At 43.9% G+C, this 26,393-nt stretch overlaps 1 protein-coding gene across 2 annotated transcripts in view; it reads right to left on the reverse strand.

Moving 5' to 3' along the window:
• tusc3 (tumor suppressor candidate 3) overlaps window positions 1–24,456 on the reverse strand; it is a 627,392-nt gene extending 602,936 nt beyond the window's left edge. Inside the window, exon 1 of one of the 2 annotated variants that reach the window (XM_038791119.1) lies at window positions 24,289–24,456. In XM_038791119.1, coding sequence (XP_038647047.1) covers window positions 24,289–24,393 — 105 coding nt within the window. In that variant the 5' untranslated portion in view covers window positions 24,394–24,456. Of the gene's footprint in view, window positions 1–24,243 lie in introns of both variants that reach the window. The other variant, XM_038791118.1, reaches the window with a different exon arrangement.
• Between the last annotated feature and the right edge of the window lie 1,937 nt (window positions 24,457–26,393).

The following is a 26,393-nucleotide window of genomic DNA, read 5'->3' on the forward strand; positions in this document are numbered from 1 at the left end:
TTTTGGCAGGGTTCCTTCCTTGATGTGTTCGCCGACAGATGATGGCTGTCAGCGATAAAGTTAATCCGTCTGAATGGTTTAACTCTGCAGTGTGGGATGTCAAAAGCCAGTTTCAGGAGTTGGAAAATGTCTTTATGAAGGCAGTGGTGGCACGAGGAGGTTCTTGCGGCAGAGATGGTACTGTCCCTGGTGGAAGCTTGCCTCCGCACGGTTGCGGTCCTGTTGCATGGTCCCTCATCTTTACTGAGGGGTGCAGCAGAGGACGATGGGGAACCGAAGAGGAGCCCGGATGAGTCTGGTGGCCCCGGTGAGATGGTGAAGGGGGTCGCGGCTGCTATGTTTCCAGAATCTCAATCTGGAGACCTGGCAGCTCAATATCTATTTTTAATTATTTCTTCAAAGTCTGGGGTTGGGGTGGCCTTCAAATCTTGTTGTGTGTATTCCTGTTCCAGACGTTGGACGAGAGGGGTGGGACTGCCTGAGCCGACCGGGCTGTCCCCAACTACGGGAGCCTAAGTTATTGACTGCTGAGTCCGGTTGTGTCAGCAGGTTGGAAGTGTTGAAGCTCATGTTCCTATCATTGAAATCCTTCAAAGATCCTGAAGGATGCTCTCTAGTACATCCTGCTTCCTTTTTAATGCCTACTTTCTTCATGTATGAGTGGAGTGATCGTTTATCCTGATGACTACCTCACTCTCAGTTGTGATCCTGGACTTTACTTCCTGACAATTATGTTGTTTGTTAACGTGGTTATTTTATCTGCTTGCAAAGAAGTGAATAATTTGGTTATGAAGTCTGCAGTGTCAATTCCCATACACTAATAAGGTTGTAATGTTAAGTTCGATATTGTATGCGGGATTTGTGCGCAGCTTCTTTATCCCTTTATATCCTCAGTAGAAGGATGTGCAGAGCCAGAGCGGGGTGAGGACTGAAGGATGGGTGGTGAGGTTAGTTTTGTCCTTGCTATGTTCAATGAAGGTAGTCATATATAATGCTTTTCTTTTGGCTGTGCTAATTCTTCTTCGGGCCCAGGTGGACTGTATTTTATCCTGCTTATCAAACTCCCTTTTCGTTTGGGGGGGGTGGGGGAACGTCAACCTTAATATCCTTTATTTTTGATGGTAGGGTGGCTCCTATCGGGAAGGTTTCTTCAAGTGCCATATTCCGAGTTGCTTCATGTCTTTATTCTTATGGTGGCATTTGGCTAGGCCAGGCTCTTTGTCGCAGTCATTATTATCCTCCGGCTGTGGCACCTCCCTTGGGGGTGATCCGAAGGCATCAGGAGACATTGTGAAGGTGTAAGTAGGGAGGTAGGGTCCTGTCTTTTTCATTGGTTATTGTCCTCCCGGGATTTAGCAGGCCCACATGGTGGTTAGTAGGCTGGTCTTTGTTTTGAAGTGTAATGGCGGATCGGAGAGGTCCCACAGTTCGGGGGGGGGGGGGGGGGGGGGGGGGGGGGGGCAATGGACCGGCTGTTCCTCCCAGGGCTCTGACGGTCCTCCCATCCTGGTGTGGGTACCTCTCTCGTCTTTCTTACTGGGAACAGGCTAGTTTCCTCAAATCTTGGGTCTTGATCCCAAGGTTGCTTTTTGCCGTATTGGGGGCAGCATTGGTGGTTTGATGATAATCTGTTTTGATCTTGGTCCTGGGACTGGGAAATTGAGTTGTGGGGGTTTGATTCTTCACTCTTCGCTCTTGTTCTTGCTCTCTCTTTTCTTTCTCTGTGGAAGACCATGGATTGTTAACAAGGGTCTGGTTGTGCCCGGTCCTTTCCTCAAAATTGTCTTTGTCTTTTACCATCTCGTGTGAGGGTGGCTGCCTGTGATGGTCTGGGCCTGGCGAAGAGTTCAAATTGCACTGTAAGAGTTAGCCAAATTCCCCATAGTACTGGGATTCTCAGGTATGGTTTCTTCTTCTGTCATTCTGTTTTTAAACTATGGGTGTGCTGCAGGTCTAAATTGTTGCCTGTTCGGGTGCTGATGGGTCATTTACCCATGGTGGAACCTGTTGGGGATTTTGTCCCCAATTCATCTGGTCTTGCTGTTCTTAACATTGCAATGACTGCTGTTGTAGGCTGTATCTATTGTACATTGACAGCTGTAGCTGGCTTATTGCTTTTGCTAGTTTTGTGCGAATATGTGTTAAAGTTGAAAAACTCCAATAAACAGACGTTTTTAAAAAAACACTGGTATGAAACTAATTTGTTGGTTTTCACTATGCTGAATTACAGTTGTTCAACAGTGTGTCCATTCTGAAATTTGTAATTCATCTCATACAGATGGTATTTATTGCAGAGCTTTTTGTTTTATATATAGTTGTCCACGATTGCCTCAAATTAATTTGCTTAGTGTGTAAATGTACTGACATTGAGGAAATACATAGTTTAGTATTTCATGAGGTTATTCATGAGGTTATTCACGATGGCCCGCCTTCTCAACCTTGCCTCTTGCCTGAGGTGTGGTGATGCTCAGGTTAAATCACTACCAGTCAGCTATCCATGTCAAAGGGGAAACCAGCCTATGGTCATCTGGGGCTATGGTGACCTTACATAGTTTAGTTGTTGTGTTATTGTATGAATTCCTTTTTGTTTGTTCCTTTCAGACTTGTACAATGTTCGCAATTTTCTAACGAGATTTAAGATCTTCCTACTGTGCAACATTCAAGTATTTTGTCTGCTGTTGATACCCACTGTTATGGTGATGAAACATATCAAAGTGCTACAGTCCTGGTTCAAATGAAAGCAGTTTAAAAGCCTGCCAACAACAGAACATTGAGTGTACATTACACAAAACTTGATCAAAACTTGAAAGTATTGTTAACTGTGAGGACAGAACCTGGGTGGACCAGTGGCTAGCACTGCTGCTTCACAGTGCCAGGGACCTGGGTTTGATTCCGACCTCAGGTGGCTGTGCGGAGTTTGCACATTCTCCCAATGCCTGCATGGGTTTCCTCTGGGTGCCCCGGTTTCCTCCCACAGTCCAAAGATGTGCAGGTTAGGTGGATTGGCCATGCAAGTGTGCAAAGGTCGGGTGAAGATAGAGCGAGGGATTGGGCCTGGGTAAGGTGCTCATTTAGAAGATTGGTGCCGACTCTATGGCTGGATGGCCTCCTTTTGCACTATAGGGATTCTATGATTCTATGACAGTGATAGAGGATATAGAATGGTGGAATGGGTGGGCACACAGCAGATGAAATATAATTCAGATAAGTGTGAAGTGATACATTTTGGTAGGAAGAATGAGGAGGCAATGGATACAATTCTAAAGGGGTGCAGGAACAGAGGGACCTGGGGAGTTTTCTGACTGACTGAGACTGAGCTACCACAAGGCCATATGTTGTCAAATCATAGAAATGTCAGCATTAATGCTGTATTAGCTAACTCAAATTTCCTTATTTCTTTTCAATGGAAATAACAATAAATCAGCGGATATTTTGCATTTGTAGTTCATTTGTTGGAGCATTGTTCATGCAAAGTTCAATGATGTATTTGATAAAGAGGTAATTATATGTTGCAATACAGAATGCATTACTGTGTTCACATATTTTAGGTTGCTTAAATTTAACTAAATAAATGCATAATAGATTAAATGGTAGAAAGAAATTAATGTAATTGAAGAGTCACTTCAATTATAAATCACAAGGTTTCATAACTACATATTTATGATTAAGAGTGGGAATTAAAATTAATGAATGCAAAGCATAAAAAATAATGTATTAAGTAAGTGTGTAAAAGAATATGTATCAAGACATGAAGTTGGTTGGGATACAGTGTTCAAGTAGAAGACATTTTAAAAGTGGTTGGGATCATGCTGGAGTTTATTTGTTTAGGCTATGTGAGAGGGTGATGGGTGTAGATTGGGGAGTCTAAATTGAAGTGTGAAAGCATGAAACACTGAAAGAGGAAAGAAAGTAGCCATGGACAGGATAGCACAACTTTTAAAATGGCTTGACCCCCGGGTGTGGGATTATTGGTTTGGGAGGTGGGTTGGATTAGAATTCGGGGCAGGCAACCCCAGAAGAACTGAAGAGCAGAAAAACTTTACACCAGGCAGTAAAGAAGGCAAAAGATATGTTGGCCTTCATAGGAGAGGATTTTAATATAGTAATAGGGATGTTTTACTACAATTGCATAGGGCATTGGTGAGGACACACCAGGAGTACTATGTGCAGTTTTGGTGTCCTTATCTAAGGAAGGATGTTCTCGCTATGGAGGGAGTGTAGCGAAGGTTAACCAAGCAGATTCCGGAGATTGGTGGACTGTCATACGAAGAGAGACTTAAGGTGGTTATTCATTGCAGTTTTAGAAGAACGAGAGGAGATCTCAAAGAAACTTATAAAATTCTAACAGGATAAGACCGGGTAGATTCAGTAGCAGCGGCATGACTGTCAGCAAAGTATGGCGAAGTTGGACACCTTCACTCTGCCCTCGCTTTCCCTCAGCAGCCGCCACGCCGGTTTCACGATTTTTAAAAACACAAGTGAACCACGCCCTCGGAAGCTCGGACCATCGGATGCGGAGAATCACGGAGGCCCTCGAGGATACTGGGTCGGGCTTGCTAATGATATGCAAACCGTGTCAACTATACGTGCATTCCGGAATTCCACTGTCGAGGTGCTGGAACATTGTGATTTGGAATCAAATTGGCACCTACCACGATTTTGGCTTCAGAATCGATTCTCCGCCCAGTCGCCTTTCCCGATTTCGGCGTCGGCCATCAAATAATCCCGCCCAGTGTAATTTCACGAAGGAATTAGATAAAGCTCTTGGGTCTAAAGGGGTCAAGGGATACGGGGGTGGTGGGGGGGTGAGGTGGGATCTGGTATTGAACTTGATGATCAGCCATGATCATAATGAATGGCAGAGCAGGCTCGAAGGGCTGAATGGCCTCCTCCTGCTTCTATTTTCTATGTAAGAGGCTAATGAATGCAGAGGCAGTTTGGCAGAAGGATCTGGCACCATGTTCAAAACGTTAAAATATACAGAATAAAACAGGAAACATCCCTGCAGTCCTTGCCCCTCAAAATTGCCATACGCTATTCAAGTCAACTCATGTCTTGTACCCACCCCATAACCCTCATACACTCTGGGTGAACTTATACCTCTGTACCCACCCTTATAGCATCTCATATCAACCATGCCAACCTATGCCCTTGTAACTACACCCATGTCTCTTTATGTCATAAAATCCCTACAGTGCAGAACGAGGCCATTCAGCCCATTGAGTCTGCACTGATCCTCTGAAAGAGCAACCTATCCAGGCCCCTTCCCTATCCCTGCAATCCAGCAACCAATTTAGCATGGCCAATCCACCGAACCTGCACATCTTTGGACTGTGGGAGGAAACTGGAGCACCTGAAGGAAACACACACAGACATGGGGAGAACATCCAAATGTCACACAGTCACCCAAGGCTGGAATTGAACTCGGCTCCCTGACATTGTGAGGCAATAGTGCTAACAAATGTGCCACCATGCTGTCCCATCATCTTTACCAATTTAGTCCAACTGTGCCCCCCACCTCCTTTTGCCGTTACCATGCCAATTAATCTTGTATCCACCATGGGCAGACCTCAAGACCCATGCATAGATGAGATTAAAAAAAAGGTTCCATCAAATAAAGTTACAAGTGAGTTTTGCAGGCCTGGCTATATTGAGAAACAAAACTCAGATGCATAAAAACCCATTTACTGTATTTGCATTTGTTCAACTAAATAAAGCTTTTAACATCAGACATTTCATTCAAGTGGACAGCAACAGGCACTGGGTGGGGTTCTCCATCCCACCACACCAGATGTCTGGTGAAGAAAACCCAATGGGGTTTCCCGTTGTGGGCAGCCCCACACCATCGCGAAATCCCCGGGCTGCTGGCGCAACAGAGAATCTCGAAAGCGGAGAATCCAGCCCACTGTATTTAGCCTTAGTCAGATGGTCGTAACCCAATTAGTGGGATAGAGGTGATGTGATTAATGGGAGGAACAGTGTAAAGCCCCTCGGTCCGAGTCTTCAATACCACAATGTATGAAAGAAACAAAGCAATGTAAATATTTGAGAAAGAACTGTAACTTATAGTAGGATACGTGTGTAACGTTATCCCAATTGAATTGAAGAAAGACAAATGAATGTAACTCAGTTGGAAATGTACAGTCAAGACAATTTGAAATGTTCTGTAAAGTTTATGATAAATTTTATGAATAAAGTATATTTTTTGAAAAAAAAAAATGTGTGGGAAGTGTGTCCTGCTCCAGCTCCTGTTAGACTGCATGATGGCTCTGGAGCTGTGGATGGACTCACTTTGGAGCATCCGAGATGCTGAGGAGGTCGTGGATAGCACGTTCAGTGAGTTGGTCACACCGCAGATTAGGATTGGTGAAGGAGACAGGGAATGGGTGACCAAAAGGCAGAGAAAGAGCAGGAAGGCAGTGCAGGAGTCCCCTGCGGTCATCTCCCTCCAAAACAGGCATACTGTTTTGGATACTGTTGGGGGAGATGACTCACCAAGGGAAGGCAGTAGTAGCCAGGCTCATGGCACCGTGACTGGCTCTGCTGCACAGAAGGGTGGAAAAAAGACTGGCAGGGCTATAGTCATAGGGGATTCAATCGTAAGGGGAGTAGACAGGCGTTTCTGTGGTCGAAAATGAGACTCCCGGATGGTATGTTGCCTCCCGAGTGCACGGGTCAGGAATGTCTCAGATCGGCTGCAGGACATACTGAAGGGGGAGGGTGAACAGCCAGTTGTACATTGAATGGGACACATGTACTGTTGGAGGCGTAGATGGAGCAGAATTTGTAAGGAGCATCCAGGAGAGTTTTTTAGAGCAGTATGCAAATAGTCCAACTCGGGAAGGGGGCGTACTGGACCTGGTATTGGGGAATGATCCCGGCCAGGTGGTTGAAGTTTCAGTCAGTGATTACTTTGGGAATAGCGATCACAATTCCTTAAGTTTTAGAATACTCATGGACAAAGACAAGAGTGGGTCCTAAAGGAAGAGTGCTAAATTGGGGAAAGGCCAAGTGGACTGGGCTGGTTTAGCTCACTCAGCTAAATCGCTGGCTTTTAAAGCAGACCAAGCAGGCCAGCAGCACGGTTCGATTCCCGTACCAGCCCCCCCAGACAGGCGCCGGAATGTGGCGACTAGGGGCTTTTCACAATAACTCCATTGAAGCCTACTCGTGACAATAAGCGATTTTCATTTTTCATTTTCATAACAAAATGCGGCAGGAGCTCGGGAATATGGATTGGGAGCAGCTGTTTAAGGGTAAATCCACATTTGAAATGTGGGAGTCTTTTAAGGAAAGGTTGATTGGAGTGCAGGACAGGCATGTCCCTGTGAAAATGAGAGATAGAAATGGCTAGATTAGGGGACCATGGATGACGGGTGGAATTGTGAAACTAGCTAAAATGAAAAAGGAAGCATACATAAGATCGAGGCAACTCAAAACTGATGAAGCTTTGGAGGAATATCGGGAAAGTAGGACAAATCTCAAACGCGCAATCAAGAGGACTAAAAGGGGTCATGAAATATCTTTGGCTAACAGGATTAAGGGAAATCCCAAAGCCTTTTATTCGTATATAAGGAGCAAGAGGGTAACTTGAGAAAGGATTGGGCCACTCAAAGACAAAAGAGGGAATTTATGCGTGGAGTCAGAGGAAATGAGTGAGATTCTTAATGAGTACTTTGCATCGGTAGTCACCAAGGAGAGGGACATGACGGATGTTGAGGCTAGGGATGGATGTTTAAATACTCTAGGTCATGTCGGCATAAGGAAGGGGGAGGTTTTGGGTATTCTAAAAGGCATTAAGGTGGACAAGTCCCCAGGACCGGATGGGATCTATCCCAGGTTACTGAGGGAAGCGAGGGACAAAATAGCTGGGGCCTTAACATATATCTTTGCAGCATCCTTGAGCACGGGTGAGGTCCCGGAGGACTGGAGAATTGCTAATGTTGTCCCTTTGTTTAAGAAGGGTAGCAGGGATAATCCAGGGAATTATAGACCTGTGAGCTTGATGTCAGTGGTAGGCAAACAGTTGGAGAAGATACTGAGGGATAGGATCGATTCACATTTGGAAGAAAATAGACTTATCAGTGATAAGCAGCATGGTTTTGTGCAGGGAAGGTCATGTCTTACAAACCTAATAGAATTGTTTGAGGAAATGACAAAGTTAATTGATGAAAGAAGGGCTGTAGATGTCATATACATGAACTTCAGTGAAGCATTTGATAAAGTTTCCCTTGGCAGGTTGATGGAAAAAGTGAAGTCGTATGGGGTTCAGGGTGTACTAGCTAGATGGATAAAGAACTGGCTGGGCAACAGGAGACAGAGAGTAGTGGTGGAAGGGAGTGTCTCAAAATGGAGAAAGGTGACTAGTGGTGTTCCACAGGGATCCGTGCTCGCACCACTGTTATTTGTGATATACATAAATGATCTGGACGAAGGTATAAGTAGTCTGATGAGCAAGTTTGCAGATGATACTAAGATTGGTGGAGTTGCAGATAGCGAGGAGGACTGTCAGAGAATACAGCAAAATATAGATAGATTGGAGAGTTGGGCAGAGAAATGGCAGATGGAGTTCAATCCAGGCAAATGCGAGGTGATGTATTTTGGAAGATCTAACTCAAGAGCAGACTATGTGGTCAATGGAAGAGTCCTGGGGAAAATTGATGTAAAATTGAGAGATCTGAGAGTTCAGGTCCATTGTACCCTGAAGGTGGCAACGCAGGTCGATAGAGTGGTCAAGAAGGCATACAGCATGCTTGCCTTCATCGGACGGGGTATTGAGTACAAGAGTCGGCAGGTCATGTTACAGTTGTATAGGACTTTGGTTAGGCCACATTTGGAATACTGCATGCAGTTCTGGTCGCCACATTACCAGAAGGATGTGAATGCTTTAGAGAGGGTGCAGAGGAGGTTCACCAGGATGTTGCCTGGTATGGAGGGTGCTAGCTATGAAGAAAGGTTCAGTAGATTAGGATTGTTTTCGTTGGAAAGACGGAGGTTGAGGGGGGACCAGATTGAGGTCTGCAAAATTATGAGAGGTATGGACAGGGTGGATAGCAACAAGCTTTTTCCAAGAGTGGGGTGTCAATTACAAGGGGTCATGATTTCAAGGTGAGAGGAGGAAAGTTTAAGGGAGATGTGCGTGGAAAGTTTTTTACGCAGAGGGTGGTGGGTACCTGGAATGCTTTGCCAGCGGAGGTGGTTGAGGTGGGCACGATAGCATCATTTAAGATGCATCTGGACAGATATATGAACGGGCGTGGAATAGAGAGAAGTAGATCCTTGTAAATAGGCAACAGGTCTAGATAAAGGATCTGGATTGGCACAGGCTGGGAGGGCCAAAGGGCCTGTTCCTGTGCTGTAATTTTCTTTGTCCTTTTGAAACAGCATCAGATTAGAGATGGAGTCAGATTAGAAAAGACAAAGAGTTACACACACTCTCAGCAAGTGACGCAGGAATGTCCTGATAAGATACAGCAAACACAGCCAGCAATACTGATCTATCAGAAATTACATCTCACTGGAAGATGGCATCCTGCAAATTTGATCCAGAATATTCATGCCCAAAACAATGCAGTAATAACTTCTCCAGAAGTTATATGAAGACCAGATGGAAGAATGCAAGTTCAGAGCTAGATCAGCTGTGAACAGAATAGGCATTTACAAATCATCAAAAGAAGGCTGTCTAGATGCAATTTATGCGAGAAGAACAGAAAGACACGGAGATTACACCTACAGAAGCACCACCAAGCCATTGCATATAGTATGTCCTCATTTTAAATTGCCTCCTTTTAACATTTGTTCCTTTTTAAAGTCATTTGTCATTGGGGGCCTGCCGCCATTTTCATTTATACATTGTCTGCTTGCATCATTGACATGAAAGTTGTACGTGTCATTGCCATTGGCAGTGCAATACAATAATGCAGTTGGAAGATTTGTATGCAACTTCAGGAGTTGGCTTGGCAGATTCCCAGACCAGCTGTGCTCTTGCTCTGCTCGCTATCTCACCGGCTGCCTCATTCTGGCCCTGCTCACTACTCAGCACAGGGCAGCCCTGCTTGCTGCCTCATTCCTACAGCACTAATTGCCTCACTCCTATCCCTGTCTATGATCTATAATCTCTCACTGCTGCAGCTGCTACCTCGCTACCATCCTACTGGATGCCATCTCAATGTCTCATTCCCGTCCCGATCGCTACCACACCAGTTATCTCACTCTAGCCCGTCTCTCAACCAGAATCACTGTCTTGCTCCTACCCTGCTTGCTGCCACACTCGCTGCCTTGTTCCTGCCCACTCACAGCCTTGCTCCTGCCCCATTTCTTCACACACTGAACCACTTGTCACCTCACTTCAAATGGCCAAACGTTGGGTTACCAGGTCAGACCCCAACATTTGTTGGATACAGGATGAGAACCCAAACAATTATTTTAATTTGTAAGGCATATAAGAAAAGCGGACTTCACCCCAGGAGAGATGACCTTGAACAGGTATCTTTTATCTTAAAAGAAACTTCAATTTAACATTAACAAAATTAACATTGAAGAAATAACTTTACAATTACCAGTTAAACAGTTCTGAAACAAAATTTTAAAATGTGAACCTACTATCTATACCTGCCAACTAATTGCAATTACACAACCCAATAAAGTTGAAAAGCCACCTAAGTTACTTGCTTAGCTGTGGAGAAACTTTTGGAGACAGATCCTATCAAATGCAAATCCAATACACTTCTGCTCAACCTAACAGCATTTGGCAAAACTGCTGTTCAAATTAAAATCCGATAACAGACTGCAAAACTACAGGCAGACCTGGCTCCTACCATTAATTACATCATCTGTATTCGACGAAGACTTCCATGAACTGCTTAGATCTGACTAAATACAATCCTTCATTAAATATCTAAACTCCAGGGAACCATCCAGCAATCATAACAATATCCCATTAGCCCTTTATTTTTAACCAAGTGACTGGAATGGCTGATTACCTCATCTTTGACGACTCTTTAATTACAGATTTAGTAGACACATTGCCTGTATGTATTTTAAACCAAGATTTTTAATAACCAATATGAAATATTATAGATATAAATTTGTACATTCATCACAGAATCAAGTGAGAAACTCGGGAGTGGAACCAAACTCCTGTCTATATATTAATTAGTCTGGCAAAATCTGATGTGCTTCTTGTTGTTTCACTAAAGGTCGTACTTTTAAAGAACACACAAAAATGTTAAATTAAGAATTGTACTGTGGGAGACAATTTATTCATAACAATCAAAAATGGCATTGCATAGTTGCAGGATATTACTCATAGAACATACATAGAACATAGAACGATACAGCGCAGTACAGGCCCTTCGGCCCTCGATGTTGCACCGACATGGAAAAAATCTAAAGGCCATCTAACCTACACTATGCCCTTATCATCCATATGCTTATCCAATAAATTTTTAAATGCCCTCAATGTTGGCGAGTTCACTACTGTTGCAGGTAGGGCATTCCACGGCCTCACCACTCTTTGCGTAAAAAACCCACCTCTGACCTCTGTCCTATATCTATTACCCCTCAATTTAAGGCTATGTCCCCTCGTGCTAGCCACCTCCATCCGCGGGAGAAGGCTCTCGCTGTCCACCCTATCTAACCCTCTGATCATTTTGTATGCCTCTATTAAGTCACCTCTTAACCTTCTTCTCTCTAACGAAAACAACCTCAAGTCCATCAGCCTTTCCTCATAAGATTTTCCCTCCATACCAGGCAACATCCTGGTAAATCTTCTCTGCACCCGTTCCAAAGCTTCCACGTCCTTCCTATAATGAGGCGACCAGAACTGTACGCAATACTCCAAATGCGGTCGTACTAGAGTTTTGTACAACTGCAACATGACCTCATGGCTCCGGAACTCAATCCCTCTACCAATAAAGGCCAACACACCATAGGCCTTCTTCACAACCCTATCAACCTGGGTGGCAACTTTCAGGGATCTATGTACATGGACACCGAGATCCCTCTGCTCATCCACACTACCAAGAATTTTACCATTAGCCAAATATTCCGCATTTCTGTTATTCTTTCCAAAGTGAATCACCTCACACTTCTCCACATTAAACTCCATTTGCCACCTCTCAGCCCAGCTCTGCAGCTTATCTATGTCCCTCTGTAACCTACAACATCCTTCCGCACTGTCTACAACTCCACCAACTTTAGTGTCGTCTGCAAATTTACTCACCCATCCTTCTGCGCCCTCCTCTAGGTCATTTATAAAAATGACAAACAGCAACGGCCCCAGAACAGATCCTTGTGGTACGCCACTCGTAACTGAACTCCATTCTGAACATTTCCCATCAACTACCACTCTCTGTCTTCTTTCAACTAGCCAATTTCTGATCCACATCTCTAAATCACCCTCAATCCCCAGCCTCCGTATTTTCTGCAATAGCCGACCGTGGGGAACCTTATCAAACGCTTTACTGAAATCCATATACACCACATCAACTGCTCTACCCTCGTCTACCTGTTCAGTCACCTTTTCAAAGAACTCGATAAGGTTTGTGAGGCATGACCTACCCTTCACAAAACCATGCTGACTGTCCCTAATCATATTATTCCTATCTAGATGATTATAAATCGTATCTTTTATAATCCTCTCCAAGACTTTACCCACCACAGACGTTAGGCTCACCGGCCTATAGTTACCGGGGTTATCTCTACTCCCCTTCTTGAACAAAGGGACCACATTTGCTATCCTCCAGTCCTCTGGCACTATTCCTGTAGCCAATGATGACCTAAAAATCAAAGCCAAAGGCTCAGCAATCTCTTCCCTGGCTTCCCAGAGAATCCTAGGATAAATCCCATCCGGCCCCGGGGACTTATCTATTTTCACCTTGTCCAGAATTGCCAACACTTCTTCCCTACGCACCTCAATGCCATCTATTCTAATAGCCTGGGTCTCAGCATTCTCCTCCACAATATTATCTTTTTCTTGAGTGAATACTGACGAAAAGTATTCATTTAGTATCTCGCTTATCTCCTCAGCCTCCACACACAACTTCCCACCACTGTCCTTGACTGGCCCTACTCTTACCCTAGTCATTCTTTTATTCCTGACATACCTATAGAAAGCTTTTGGGTTTTCCTTGATCCTACCTGCCAAAGACTTCTCATGTCCCCTCCTTGCTCGTCTCAGCTCTCTCTTTAGATCCTTCCTCGCTTCCTTGTAACTATCAAGCGCCCCAACTGAAACTTCACGCCTCATCTTCACATAGGCCTCCTTCTTCCTCTTAACAAGAGATTCCACTTCTTTGGTAAACCACGGTTCCCTCGCTCGACCCCTTCCTCCCTGCCTGACTGGTACGTACTTATCAAGAACATGCAATAGCTGTTCCTTGAACAAGCTCCACATATCCAGTGTGCCCAACCCTTGCAGCCTACTTCTCCAACCAACACATCCTAAGTCATGTCTAATGGCATCATAATTGCCCTTCCCCCAGCTATAACTCTTGCCCTGCGGGGTATACTTATCCCTTTCCATCACTAACGTAAAGGTCACCGAATTGTGGTCACTGTTTCCAAAGTGCTCACCTACCTCCAGATCTAACACCTGGCCTGGTTCATTACCCAAAACCAAATCCAATGTGGCCTCGCCTCTTGTTGGCCTGTCAACATATTGTGTCAGGAAACCCTCCTGCACACATTGTACAAAGAATGACCCATCTAATGTACTCGAACTATATCTTTTCCAGTCAATATTTGGAAAGTTAAAGTCTCCCATAACAACTACCCTGTTACTTTCGCTCTTTTCCAGAATCATCTTCGCCATCCTTTCCTCTACATCCCTAGAACTATTAGGTGGCCTATAGAAAACTCCCAACAGGGTGACCTCTCCTTTCCTGTTTCTAACCTCAGCCCATACTACCTCAGAAGAAGAGTCCCCTTCTAGCATCCTTTCCGCCACCGTAATACTGTCCTTGACTAGCAGCGCCACACCTCCCCCTCTTTTGCCCCCTTCTCTGAGCTTACTAAAACACCTAAACCCCGGAACCTGCAACAACCATTCCTGTCCCTGCTCTATCCAAGTCTCTGAAATGGCCACAACATCGAAGTCCCAGGTACCAACCCATGCTGCCAGTTCCCCTACCTTATTTCGTATACTCCTGGCATTGAAATAGACACACTTCAAACCACCTACCTGAACACTGGCACCCTCCTGCGAAGTCAAATCTGTGCTCCTGACCTCTATACTCTCAATCTCCGGTACCCCAAAACTACAATTCAGGTTCCCATGCCCCTGCTGAATTAGTTTAAACCCCCCCAAAGAGCACTAACAAATCTCCCCCCCAGGATATTGGTGCCCCCAGGTTCAGATGTAGACCATCCTGTCTATAGAGGTCCCACCTTCCCCAGAAAGAGCCCCAGTTATCCAGAAATCTGAATCTCTCCCGCCTGCACCATCCCTGTAGCCACGTGTTTAATTGCTCTCTCTCCCTATTCCTCATCTCACTATCACGTGGCACGGGCAACAACCCAGAGATAACAACTCTGTTTGTTCTCGCTCTGAGCTTCCATCCTAGCTCCCTAAAGGCCTGCCTGACATCCTTGTCCCCTTTCCTACCTATGTCGTTAGTGCCAATGTGGACTACGACTTGGGGCTGCTCCCCCTCCCCCTTAAGGACCCGGAAAACACGATCCGAGACATCACGTACCCTTGCACCTGGGAGGCAACATACCAAACGTGAGTCTCTCTCGCTCCCACAAAATCTCCTATCTGTGCCCCTGACTATTGAGTCCCCAATTACTAATGTTCTACTCCTTTCCCCCCTTCCCTTCTGAGCAACAGGGACAGACTCCGTGCCAGAGGCCCGTACCCCATGGCTTACCCCTGGTAAGTTGTCCCCCCCACAAGTATCCAAAACGGTATACTTGTTACTCAGGGGAACGACCGCAGGGGGTCCCTGCACTGACTGCTTCTTCCCAGTCACTCTTACAGTTACCCATCTATCTCCAGTCTTTGGTGTAACTACTTCCCTGAAGCTCCTATCTATGACCCCCTCTGCCTCCCGATGATCCGAAGTTCATCCAGCTCAAGCTCCAGGTCCCTAACACGGTTTTTGAGGAGCTGGAGTTGGGTGCACTTCCCACAGATGAAATCAGCAGGGACACTGACGGCGTCCCTCACCTCAAACATTCTGCAGGAGGAGCATTGTACTGCCTTCCCTGACATCACCTCTAGATTTTAAAAAAAAAACAAGAAAAGAAAAAGAAAGGAAGAGCTTACCTGGTATTCCCTCAAACCCTGCTCCCGCTGAAAGGTAAGCAAATTTAAAGGCACTCACTCACCTTCACGACAGGCCCCTGCTCCCGCTTCCCAACCACCGTGGGGTGGGGGGGTTGGTTAGAGGAGGAGGTAGGGTGGGGGGGTTGGTTAGAGGAGGAGGTAGGGTGGGAAACACTCACAAAGTGTTTCGGGTTTAACTGTCACTTGCCAACAGCCTCTCCACAAACCACCTTCAACTTAGGCTGACCGCACTGCACGTATGCAAATTTCCCCAGAACAGCTGATCAGTAGCTCTGCTCTGCTGCCCTCTGCTGGATGATTGCCTTCACTCAAACTCCTCGGGTCTCCTTCGCAGATTCACCTTCACCTTAGGCTGACCGCACTGCACGTATGCAAATTTCCCCAGAACAGCTGATCAGTAGCTCTGCTCTGCTGCCCTCTGCTGGATGATTGCCTTCACTCAAACTCCTCGGGTCTCCTTCGCAGATTCACCTTCAACTTAGTCTGACCGCACTGCACGTATGCAAATTTCCCCAGAACAGCTGATCAGTAGCTCTGCTCTGCTGCCCTCTGCTGGATGATTGCCTTCACTCAAACTCCTCGGGTCTCCTTCGCAGATTCACCTTCAACTTAGGCTGACCGCACTGCACGTATGCAAATTTCCCCAGAACAGCTGATCAGTAGCTCTGCTCTGCTGCCCTCTGCTGGATGATTGCCTTCACTCAAACTCCTCGGGTCTCCTTCGCAGATTCACCTTCAACTTAGGCTGACCGCACTGCACGTATGCAAATTTCCCCAGAACAGCTGATCAGTAGCTCTGCTCTGCTGCCCTCTGCTGGATGATTGCCTTCACTCAAACTCCTTGGGTCTCCTTCGCAGATTCACCTTCACCTTAGGCTGACCGCACTGCACGTATGCAAATTTCCCCAGAACAGCTGATCAGTAGCTCTGCTCTGCTGTCCTCTGCTGGATGATTGCCTTCACTCAAACTCCTCGGGTCTCCTTCGCAGATTCACCTTCAACTTAGGCTGACCGCACTGCACGTAAGCAAATTTCCCCAGAACAGCTGATCAGTAGCTCTGCTCTGCTGCCCTCTGCTGGATGATTGCCTTCACTCAAACTCCTCGGGTCTCCTTCGCAGATTCACCTTCAACTTAGGCTGACCGCACTGCACGTATGCAAATTTCCCCAGAACAGCTGATCAGTAGCTCTGCTCTGCTGCCCTCTGCTGGATGATTGCCTTCACTCAAACTCCTCGGGTCTCCTTCGCAGATTCACCTTCACCTTAGGCTGACCGCACTGCACGTATGCAAATTTCCCCAGAACAGCTGATCAGTAGCTCTGCTCTGCTGTCCTCTGCTGGATGATTGCCTTCACTCAAACTCCTCGGGTCTCCTTCGCAGATTCACCTTCAACTTAGGCTGACCGCACTGCACGTAAGCAAATTTCCCCAGAACAGCTGATCAGTAGCTCTGCTCTGCTGCCCTCTGCTGGATGATTGCCTTCACTCAAACTCCTCGGGTCTCCTTCGCAGATTCACCTTCAACTTAGGCTGACCGCACTGCACGTATGCAAATTTCCCCAGAACAGCTGATCAGTAGCTCTGCTCTGCTGCCCTCTGCTGGATGATTGCCTTCACTCAAACTCCTCGGGTCTCCTTCGCAGATTCACCTTCACCTTAGGCTGACCGCACTGCACGTATGCAAATTTCCCCAGAACAGCTGATCAGTAGCTCTGCTCTGCTGCCCTCTGCTGGATGATTGCCTTCACTCAAACTCCTCGGGTCTCCTTCGCAGATTCACCTTCAACTTAGGCTGACCGCACTGCACGTATGCAAATTTCCCCAGAACAGCTGATCAGTAGCTCTGCTCTGCTGCCCTCTGCTGGATGCAGATCAAAAGGTGAAAGAGTTGAGAACTCCAACCATTGTCTCAACAGTACAAGCTCTGTTCACTGAGCAAGGGATTTCTGAAATAGTAATATATGATAATAGAACCCAATTCCCCTCCACAGCATTTAAGGGATTTGCTTAACAGTATGGGTTCAACATCATCATGTGATTACCGAAGGGGACAGGTGTTTAGAGAAAACAGGTTCAGATGGTCAAGAGAACCCTCACAAAATGCCAAAAAAGAAAAAGAAAGACCTTGCCTTTTTGTCACCCTGAGCTTCACCTCCAAAGGCTGACATTAATTTGTCTGCAAAGCCATTGAATGGAAGTATAAAACAGCTCTACCAAGCAAAATGCATCCTCTTGGTTGCTTGGAGGAAGTAAAGCGACAACTCAATAATGCACACGTAGAAGGAGGTCAACACTTCAATAGCATGCCTGGGTTAGTTAAAGGACACACTGTACATGTACAGGATCCAATCATGAAAACCTAGAATGCAGAGAAGTTAGTTGGTGAAGCTGAGACTCCCAACGTCATATATCATTAAGACTGAAACCAGTAAGGGACAGAGTCCATATTCAGCCCACACCTGAGCTGGAACAGCAGAAAAAATCATCATTAACAACACAAATACCACTAACAAGTTGAGATATAAACAATATCACCAATATACAAGTGACACAATAATAACAACATCAAGCAGACCGCCTACAACACCAGGAGAAACATGCACAACACAGCCTGTGCAGTGTGCCAACTCGCCACTGAAAGCGATCAACGGCAACCTTAGCAATATCATGAATGTGTTGAGAACACAAGCTATAAAAGGCTGAAATGTTTGGTTTCATTTTTAAAGTAAATTATTAATCTTCTTTAGTTAAAAAAGTTAATGATTGGAAGTTATATTGATTTAGAGGAAACATGTTTATTGAAGAAAGAAATTGCAGCACTACTTGTGTATGGCATATTCATAAAGGTTAGTAACTAATCATTATGAGAATGTACATCCCAGGGCAGTCAGGCACTGAACAACAATGCATCAGTCCAAAGTCACATAGAGAGTCTTAAGAAATACACTTGATTGAAATTCAAGGATTTTGAGTCTAAAAATTCTGCCTTCAGTGCAGCTGACTAAATGCTACTGATGCATTCAGAAAATACTTATTTATTCATTCAAGGGATGTGGGCTTCACTAGCTAGGCCAACATATTTTGCCGATATCCAATTGCCCTTCAGAAGATGGTGGTGACCTGTCTTCTTGAGCCGCTACAAACCATGTGGTGTAGGTACACCCATTGTGCTATTAAGAGAGAGTTCCAGACTCAATGATAGCGAAGGAACAGCAGTATAGTTCCAAGTCATGATGGTGAGTGGCTTGGAGCGGAACGTCAGGTGGTAGTGTTCCCATTTGTCTGCTGCCCTTGTTCTTCTAGATGGTAGTGGTCATGGGTTTGGAAGATGCTGCCTAAGGAGCTTTGATGAGCTCCTGCAGTGCAAATGTTCAGACAGCAGCATCCAATTCCAGTTTACTGAGGCAAAAATATCATGTTAAGTCCATGCTTTTGGGAGAGGATGAGGACATCAAATCAAGCTTAAAAGACATAAAGAAAAATGAAAATAATTCAATAGATAAATATATCTTTCAAATTTTTATTTGGATTTTATTGCCTTGCTTTAGAGATTGTGCAGTTTCATAACTGAGTACAAATATAGCAGCTGGGAAGAAAACATGATACATTAATTTCAGCAAATTATGGAACCCGGTTATCTGATGCAATCTCAGTTGATCAAAAAAATAGCAGCTACCGTGTCATACATCTGACACCTTTAATGTTGAAAATGCTTAACATAGTGCCACCTGCAGGGCTAACAGCTGCTGCAGGCACTTAATAAATTCCAAAGAAACACCCTATGTACCAAATACACAACATTCAGTGGTGGAAAAGATTGTTAATTATAAGAACTCACTGACCGTAAAACATCAAAATCTATATACTAAGAAACATGTCAATATTCTGTGCTATTTTAATAATTCATTCAATAGCTTAGGCATAATAGCCACTTTAGAACTCTTCATTCCCAATCATGTTTTTAAGTCAATTAAATTTTCTATCATTTTATGTGGCTATCCTTGCATTCTGGGCACCAGCGAAAGAAATGCAATCCTTTTCGCACCTTCGATGAATTCCAAAATAGCTTCTTGCCACACAATTTATTGTGACAGAAAGGAGCAGTATAAAAGATGGAAACCTAAGTAGGAGCAGACAGGGCCAAGCATGCTTGAGCCAAGTACAGGGAGCACCAAAGATGGTATCAGATAGGTTAGTTTGCAGTGAAGATCAGCCAGAGAAGAGATAAAGAACAGTGAAAGAATGGATTTTAAAGACATTTTTAGTTACAATCTTGACACAGATTTTCTTGTGAACTTACTTGCTACTCCGATGCTCTGTATAAAGAAAGCTGGAGAGACTATACATGTGTAAGAGGGAATCAAAGAAAGATACTGCAGTCAGGACCATTTGGGTTCTACACTGTACCTATATTTAATTCTGAATTGCAGTGAGGCAAGCCAGCAGGAAACTATTAACTACTAAATAAACCTGCATAATAATCCCATCTTTAAACACTCTAAAAGCAGAGATGAGTAACACAATAATGTAGTTTTACATCAACAAGATTTATACAGTATGCATAAAAAAATTAAACTTATGTTCCAAGGTCGCAAGCACCTGCTTTTAGCTTTCTCAGAACTTCTCAGATTGCTTTAAATTAAATTTATAGGTACACATTGTGAACATACAGCAGTGTACAATGGTATATCGAAGGGATCTGTTGCTCAGGACTGCACTAAAGTGGTTTCCTCAAATATTATGACACAAATATCAACAGACTTGCAATCACAAGATTTATTGTAAAAATTGATTCAGCCAGTGATGTAACTCAACTCAGGAGGAAAATTAATCTACTTAGCACAGTAACATATTGGTTGAATATCTCTCCCCATTGCTTATGGACACATAATATTGTACTGATATGGAATTTGTTCCATCACAAGTTTCAACATGAAACATATACAGACATATGAACAAAGATATCAGTACATATGACAGAATGAACTGACACCACGATTACTGCTGGAAAGGACCCAATAACTTACAGGAAACTTCTCAATTAAATAAATATGTTTGAAGTTTGATATCACTAGAATTGCATTTTCTTAATTAAGGTGTACTTTGCATCTGTAAATTATTTCAGACTATGGCAAAGCAATTTTATGGAAAGGATGATTTATCCTGGAGCATGCCAGCAAGTTTCTGTGTTGTATATTACCTCATAGAGAATACTTTCCATAGTAAACTTCAGGGCTGGTTTAGCACAGGGCTAAAGAACTGGCTTTTAAAGCAGACCAAGGCAGGCCACAATAGCATGGTTCAATTCCCATACCAGCCTCCCCGAACAGGTGCCGGAATGTGGTGGCTAGGGGCTTTTCACAGTAACTTTGTTTGAAGCCTACTTGTGACATAAAGCAATTTTCATTTCATTTCATTTCAGAAAGACTTATGGATGGTCAAAGATTACAAATGTATTGTCACGTGAGGGTCCCTTTAAGAAAAGTGTGGTTTATCAAATGGCTGCAGTGATGTCATTGTGTGGGTGGAGCTGGGCTGTGATTCTGTCTTTTACTTTCATTTTGAGCTGGAAGCTGCTTTGTGGCTCTGAGATTTTTTGGTTTTGTTTTCAGTTGAGGAGCTGCATTCAAACCGAGGTGTATTTTTGTCTCTCTGCATGCCAAAGAATGTCTCCAGACCAAGTGATAACTTCACAGTAATACTTTCTGTAAGGAATGCAAACCTATTGTTTTGGAAGAAAAAGGGGTGTTTGGCTTATGGCTATTGTTAGGAAAGTTATTAAGGGTTACCTATAGAGTACTGTATCTTTAGGGAGGTATTTGTGTTGGTAATTGATTAGATGTTTACTGTGTGTTTATAAAATGTTAACTGGATTGATAGAATAAACATTGTTCTGTTTAAAAATACTTAAGATCTCTGTTGCATAGCACCCGGAAAGTGGGCCCTTGTGCTCCTCAACCAAAATCCATAATAGTATTTAAAATGTTCTCATCTTTCATAATGCAGAAGGACATACCATATGAAACAGATGTACAAAAGAGGTTTCAAAAAACTCTTAAGCTTTTTTAAAAAGAGTATATAAAGAATACGGCTATTGAAATATACATACAGAATTTCAGGTTTCTTTCATTAAATTCCCAAAATGAGAAACACGCATTGCTCTCCCTCGGTCTGAAGAAAATGTGTTTGCATTAAGGTGATATACAATTAACCTCCACTTTGTGGGATCCAAACACCATTTATAAATTCTTTCAGAGAGGATAGTAAGAGATTGGCCCTATTTTTTAAAAGGGTCACAAGTTTGGGGCTACAGGGAGGTGGAACCAATAATTGGTTTCTGCAGGTTTATTGCCCAGCAGTGAGCCTAAATAATAAACTGGCTTCCTGTCAGGCAGGAAAGCCTGCAGCACAAGGATGTATCCAAACCACAGCAAGTACACTGGAGAGTGGAGCAGAAGGGAAGGAAATCAAAATGGGAGAGATTACAGTAGAGGCAGCTATATTGCATGGCTGGGTCACTGAAATTATGACACATTGAATCGATATATAGTGTTTGAGTGGTAATTAAATCAATCTTGTTGGATAGGATAGGAGGACTCCTGATCCTCCTGGCCCACAAGCTGTGCTGCAAAGTCACTTACCTTATGGATCCAGACCTTCACACTTCCTTTTATCAGCTGGGCTTTCAGAAGTACAGGAAACGTTGCCAGCATTAGTTAAAATTGAAAGACTTTTTAACCAGTTTTCCACAGAAAGATTTTGGAAAAAAGGAGTTTCCTTGAACAACTCTGTTTTTAAACAAAGTGTATTCACTCAATGATAAACAGATTTAAAATAGATAAAAATGTTATTGAGAACAAAGGACTAGACTTTGTGATTGTTTCTTTGTTTACATAACTATTAGTCATTCTCAGTATTTGAATAACACATCACACTCATTACGTTGGGAAGTCTCTGCTCTCAAACAATGAGCAGGGTTTGTTTCGTACGGCCCCTCACTTCCCTTTATGAACAAATACATAAAAAACAAAAACACATTTTGAGTCAAGCTTTTGAGACAAGCTTTTGAGAGAAAACTGTGGGGGAAAGTTTTCATACCATCAGATGTTTGTCATACAGCGAGCCGTTAGTTTAAATAAAGAGAGACTTGTATAATTTATATCGTGCTTTTCATGACCACTAAATACCTCAAAGCATTGTACAGCCAATTAACTGTTGTAATGCAGGAAATGCAACTGCCAATTTGAGCGCAGAAAGTTCCCACAAATAGCAATGTGATAATTATCATATCATCTGTTTTTGTTTATTGAGGTGTAAATATCAGCCAGGGCAGTCAAGAGATAACTCCTTTGCTCTTCTTCAAAATTATGCTATGGGATCTTTCATCCAAAAGCAGCATCTCCAACAGTGCAGCATTCCCTTAGTACTGGGCTGAAGTGCCAACTGTAATTTTTATGCTCAGTGGAACTTGAACCAGGAACCTTGTCGCAAGAAAGTTACCAATTGAGCCACTATCTTTAAGTAAGGTAACTGACTGATGTTCATTTATTTGTATTGTGCAAGATAAGTTGCACAAATAAATTAAATGTATCTAATCAGAACTACAGTTCGATATGTTATTTTTCTGTGAAAGAAAGCAGCTTAATAATCAATATCTGGCCTTGCCTGACAAAGAGCTTTCCTAATGATTCTTCAAAAATATTGAAGTGGCATTTGAGGTAGATGTGATGGACACGAATATCCAGTTCTCATTGCAAATTGATGTAGTGTTGTACCCCATTGTTACTTAAATAAACTCTGTTCAATATGAAATGTAAACAGAAATTGGTGGAAATACACAGCAGTCTGGTAGCATCTCTAGAGAGAGAAACAAAGACAGCATTTCAGGTTGAACACCTTTCATTAGAACTCCTGATGAAAGGTCTCGAACCTGAAATGTTAATTCTGGCCGGTATTCTCCAACTGTTGGTATTGTCTTTTCCCACTGACAGCACAACCCTGCCTGCGGGTTTCCCAGTGGTGTGGGGTGGCTTGAATGGGAAATCACATGACAAGCAGCAGGAAGAGAGAATCCCGCCACCAGCGAACAGTATGTCACCAGGAGACACGCAGCTGGGGGAATTGGAGAATCTCACCCTCTCTTTCGTTCTCCACTGATTGCTGCCAGATCTACAAATTATTTCCACCATTTTCTGATTCTATTTCAGATTTCCAGTATCTGCAGTATTTCCTTTCTGTGCTATCTGAGTCCAGAATTTGAGGGACATGAGACACACTGAACTTAGAACAGGTATCTACGATAAATCTTAAATCTGCAAAAACAATGCATAAAATCAGATATAAACGATTTAATTTGTTACATGTTTACAATTATGGTTTATTTTGTGGAGTAAGGACTTTATGTGTTGAACAATTTTTAGAATGTTAATTTACATCAAAATCGACCTTTAATTATACTGCATGTTTATTTCAGGGATTCTGCAATATATCAGATAAATGGGTTGGAGATTTTTTTCTGCCCAGAAATTGACATTCATACAAATGATGGTCAGTATCCAAAGGAACACAGCATTAATACCCTCACAAATACTACACATTCCCAGCTCAAGATGTTATGAACGTACTGTTTTGGAAAACAATATTTATTTTCATTGAAGCACATTCCCTGAAATCTGTCATATATTTACAAAACTATCAAAGTCAGGCAATTATAACTACACAAGGGTGATACTGAGAGTTAAGCAGGAGATTGCAAGCCCACATATACCTTGGAGACTGCAATTGTGAGTGAGATCCACGAACATAAGGTATGTTTTGAAATGAAAAGGAATGAGTGCAACCGTGGGCATCTATGTGCTGTGTCACTGTCACTGTCACTGTCCCTGCCCCCTCAGCACCTGCAGCATCAGCACCTGCATCCATGGAGAATCGGGCCCTTTCTCCCATCACTTACAGAATGATTTCGGAAAGCACGGTAGCCGCGGTCCGATTCCTTTACCTCTTTCTTCTTCTGTCCGCCTCCGAACTGAACACACGACAGGAGGAGCAGCCAGGAGCCGACCGTTACCAGGGGCAGCGGCGCCAACCTCCGACCAGACGCCATTCCGATAACTGGGGCAACGCCAGCTCCGCATCCCAATTGGCTGGGAGCGCCGTCCGAACGGCACTCCGGGAGCTGTAGTCAGAGGATGGCAGCTGACCGCAGGAGGAAAGGGAGGATGGACTACAGCCCCCAGAATGCAGCGCGTCGGGGGAGGTGATTGACAGCGGGGGATCTTCAACCCGTTGGTGGCGCTGAGGAGTATCCAGCCAGATGTCTTGTGAGACAGAGAGATGGAGCCTATGCAACTGAGGAAGAAGGTTGGAGATACAAAGTAGCTGATGACAACAACCCGAGTAATTATAATGCACTTTCTATATGTGTTTTCAGACAAGCTTACAAAAACGTATGGAATAAATTATTGGAAGCGCTGTGGAAGCAAGATTACAGTAGTTACATTAGAAAACGTGTGTATTTGGTGGGAATAAAGGTGACTGAAAAAACTTAAGCTTGGGTGCGTAATGCAGAAGTGAAGCAAATCGAATGCGACAGTCTGCAAATGAAAGAAAATATCAATACATTTTATGAAATATAAATTATTGAAAAGCAATTCAAACGCAAAAACGTTTCTCTCAGGTAAAAATTACAATTTGTTATAATTAGAATATAGCACAAAATGTACTAAAAAGCAGTTTACAGTGATTGGTTGCATCTGTAACACCACAAAAAGAGAAAGTAGGGCAACCAGCCTCATTATTAGCACTAACTCGACATTTCAGAAATGTAGTTAAGTGGTGATAACATAAAAAAATCAAGTATAATTTCCTGAGCAATCACATTTATAAAGGTGGAAATTTATCCGAATGTTTTGTTCACAAACTGCCAAAAAACAACTTAGAACTCCTGCACAAAAGGCCTCTTACATAAGGACGAAGAATAAACACAGCAGAAAGTAACTTCCAGACAGAAGTAGAGCCTAAATCAATGAGATTTTTAAAAGCAACTAAGAGAAAATAGAACATAGAACAGTACAGCACAGAACAGGCCCTTCGGCCCTCAATGTTGTGCCAAGCCATGATCACCCTACTCAAACCCACGTATCCACCCTATACCTGTAACCCAACAACCCCCCCCCCCCTTAACCTTACTTTTATTAGGACACTACGGGCAATTTAGCATGGCCAATCCACCTAACCCGCACATCTTTGGACTGTGGGAGGAAACCGGAGCACCCGGAGGAAACCCACGCACACAGGGGGAGGACGTGCAGACTCCACACAGACAGTGACCCAGCCGGGAATCGAACCTGGGACCCTGGAGCTGTGAAGCATTTATGCTAACCACCATGCTACCGTGCTGCAATGTGTAGGGAATTGGTTGAAGTATCAGCATTTGATCGGAGGAATCACACCACTGACAAATGGAGGCTCAGACTTCAAAGGGTATTTTAAAATGAATTATTTTCACTGGGTGTGGGTGAGGCTGGCTAGGCCAGCATTTATTGCCCATCCTTAATTGCCCTTGAGAAGTTAGCTGCTCAACACCACCTTGAAACGCTGCAGCTCATTTGGCATAGATACACCCACAGCGTTGTGAGGAAAGGAGTTCCAGGATTTTGCCCAGCTACAGTGAAGGAACCACAATGTAGTTCCAACTCAGAACAGTGTGTGGATTGAAGGGGAACTTGCAGGTGGTGTTGTTCCTATGCGCCTGCTTGCCCGAAGTAGCAGATCTGAATGGTGCTGCTGAAGGGGCCAGGGTGAGTGTGGTGAACGTATTGCAGTAACCATTCAACATGAATGTAACTGTACCACGCTGTTGCCCATGAGGGCTCCACCTATGGACCATTGTAAGGTATTACCTGTGATGTATCATATTGGTGCTTTTGTGGGCCCCGCCCCTGGCTTCTCCCCTTGAGGGGAGGTATAAAGAGCAGTAGCTCCGTAGGCGGCTCTCAGTAGCAGAGCAGTTGCAGGCAGGCACTGTTCTAGTCGATTAAAGCCACAGTTTACATCTACACTCTGTTTCGCGTGAATTGATGGTCGCATCAATTTAATCGACTA

The sequence above is a fragment of the Scyliorhinus canicula genome, chromosome 3, assembly GCF_902713615.1.
Source record: "Scyliorhinus canicula chromosome 3, sScyCan1.1, whole genome shotgun sequence".
NCBI lineage: Eukaryota > Metazoa > Chordata > Chondrichthyes > Carcharhiniformes > Scyliorhinidae > Scyliorhinus > Scyliorhinus canicula.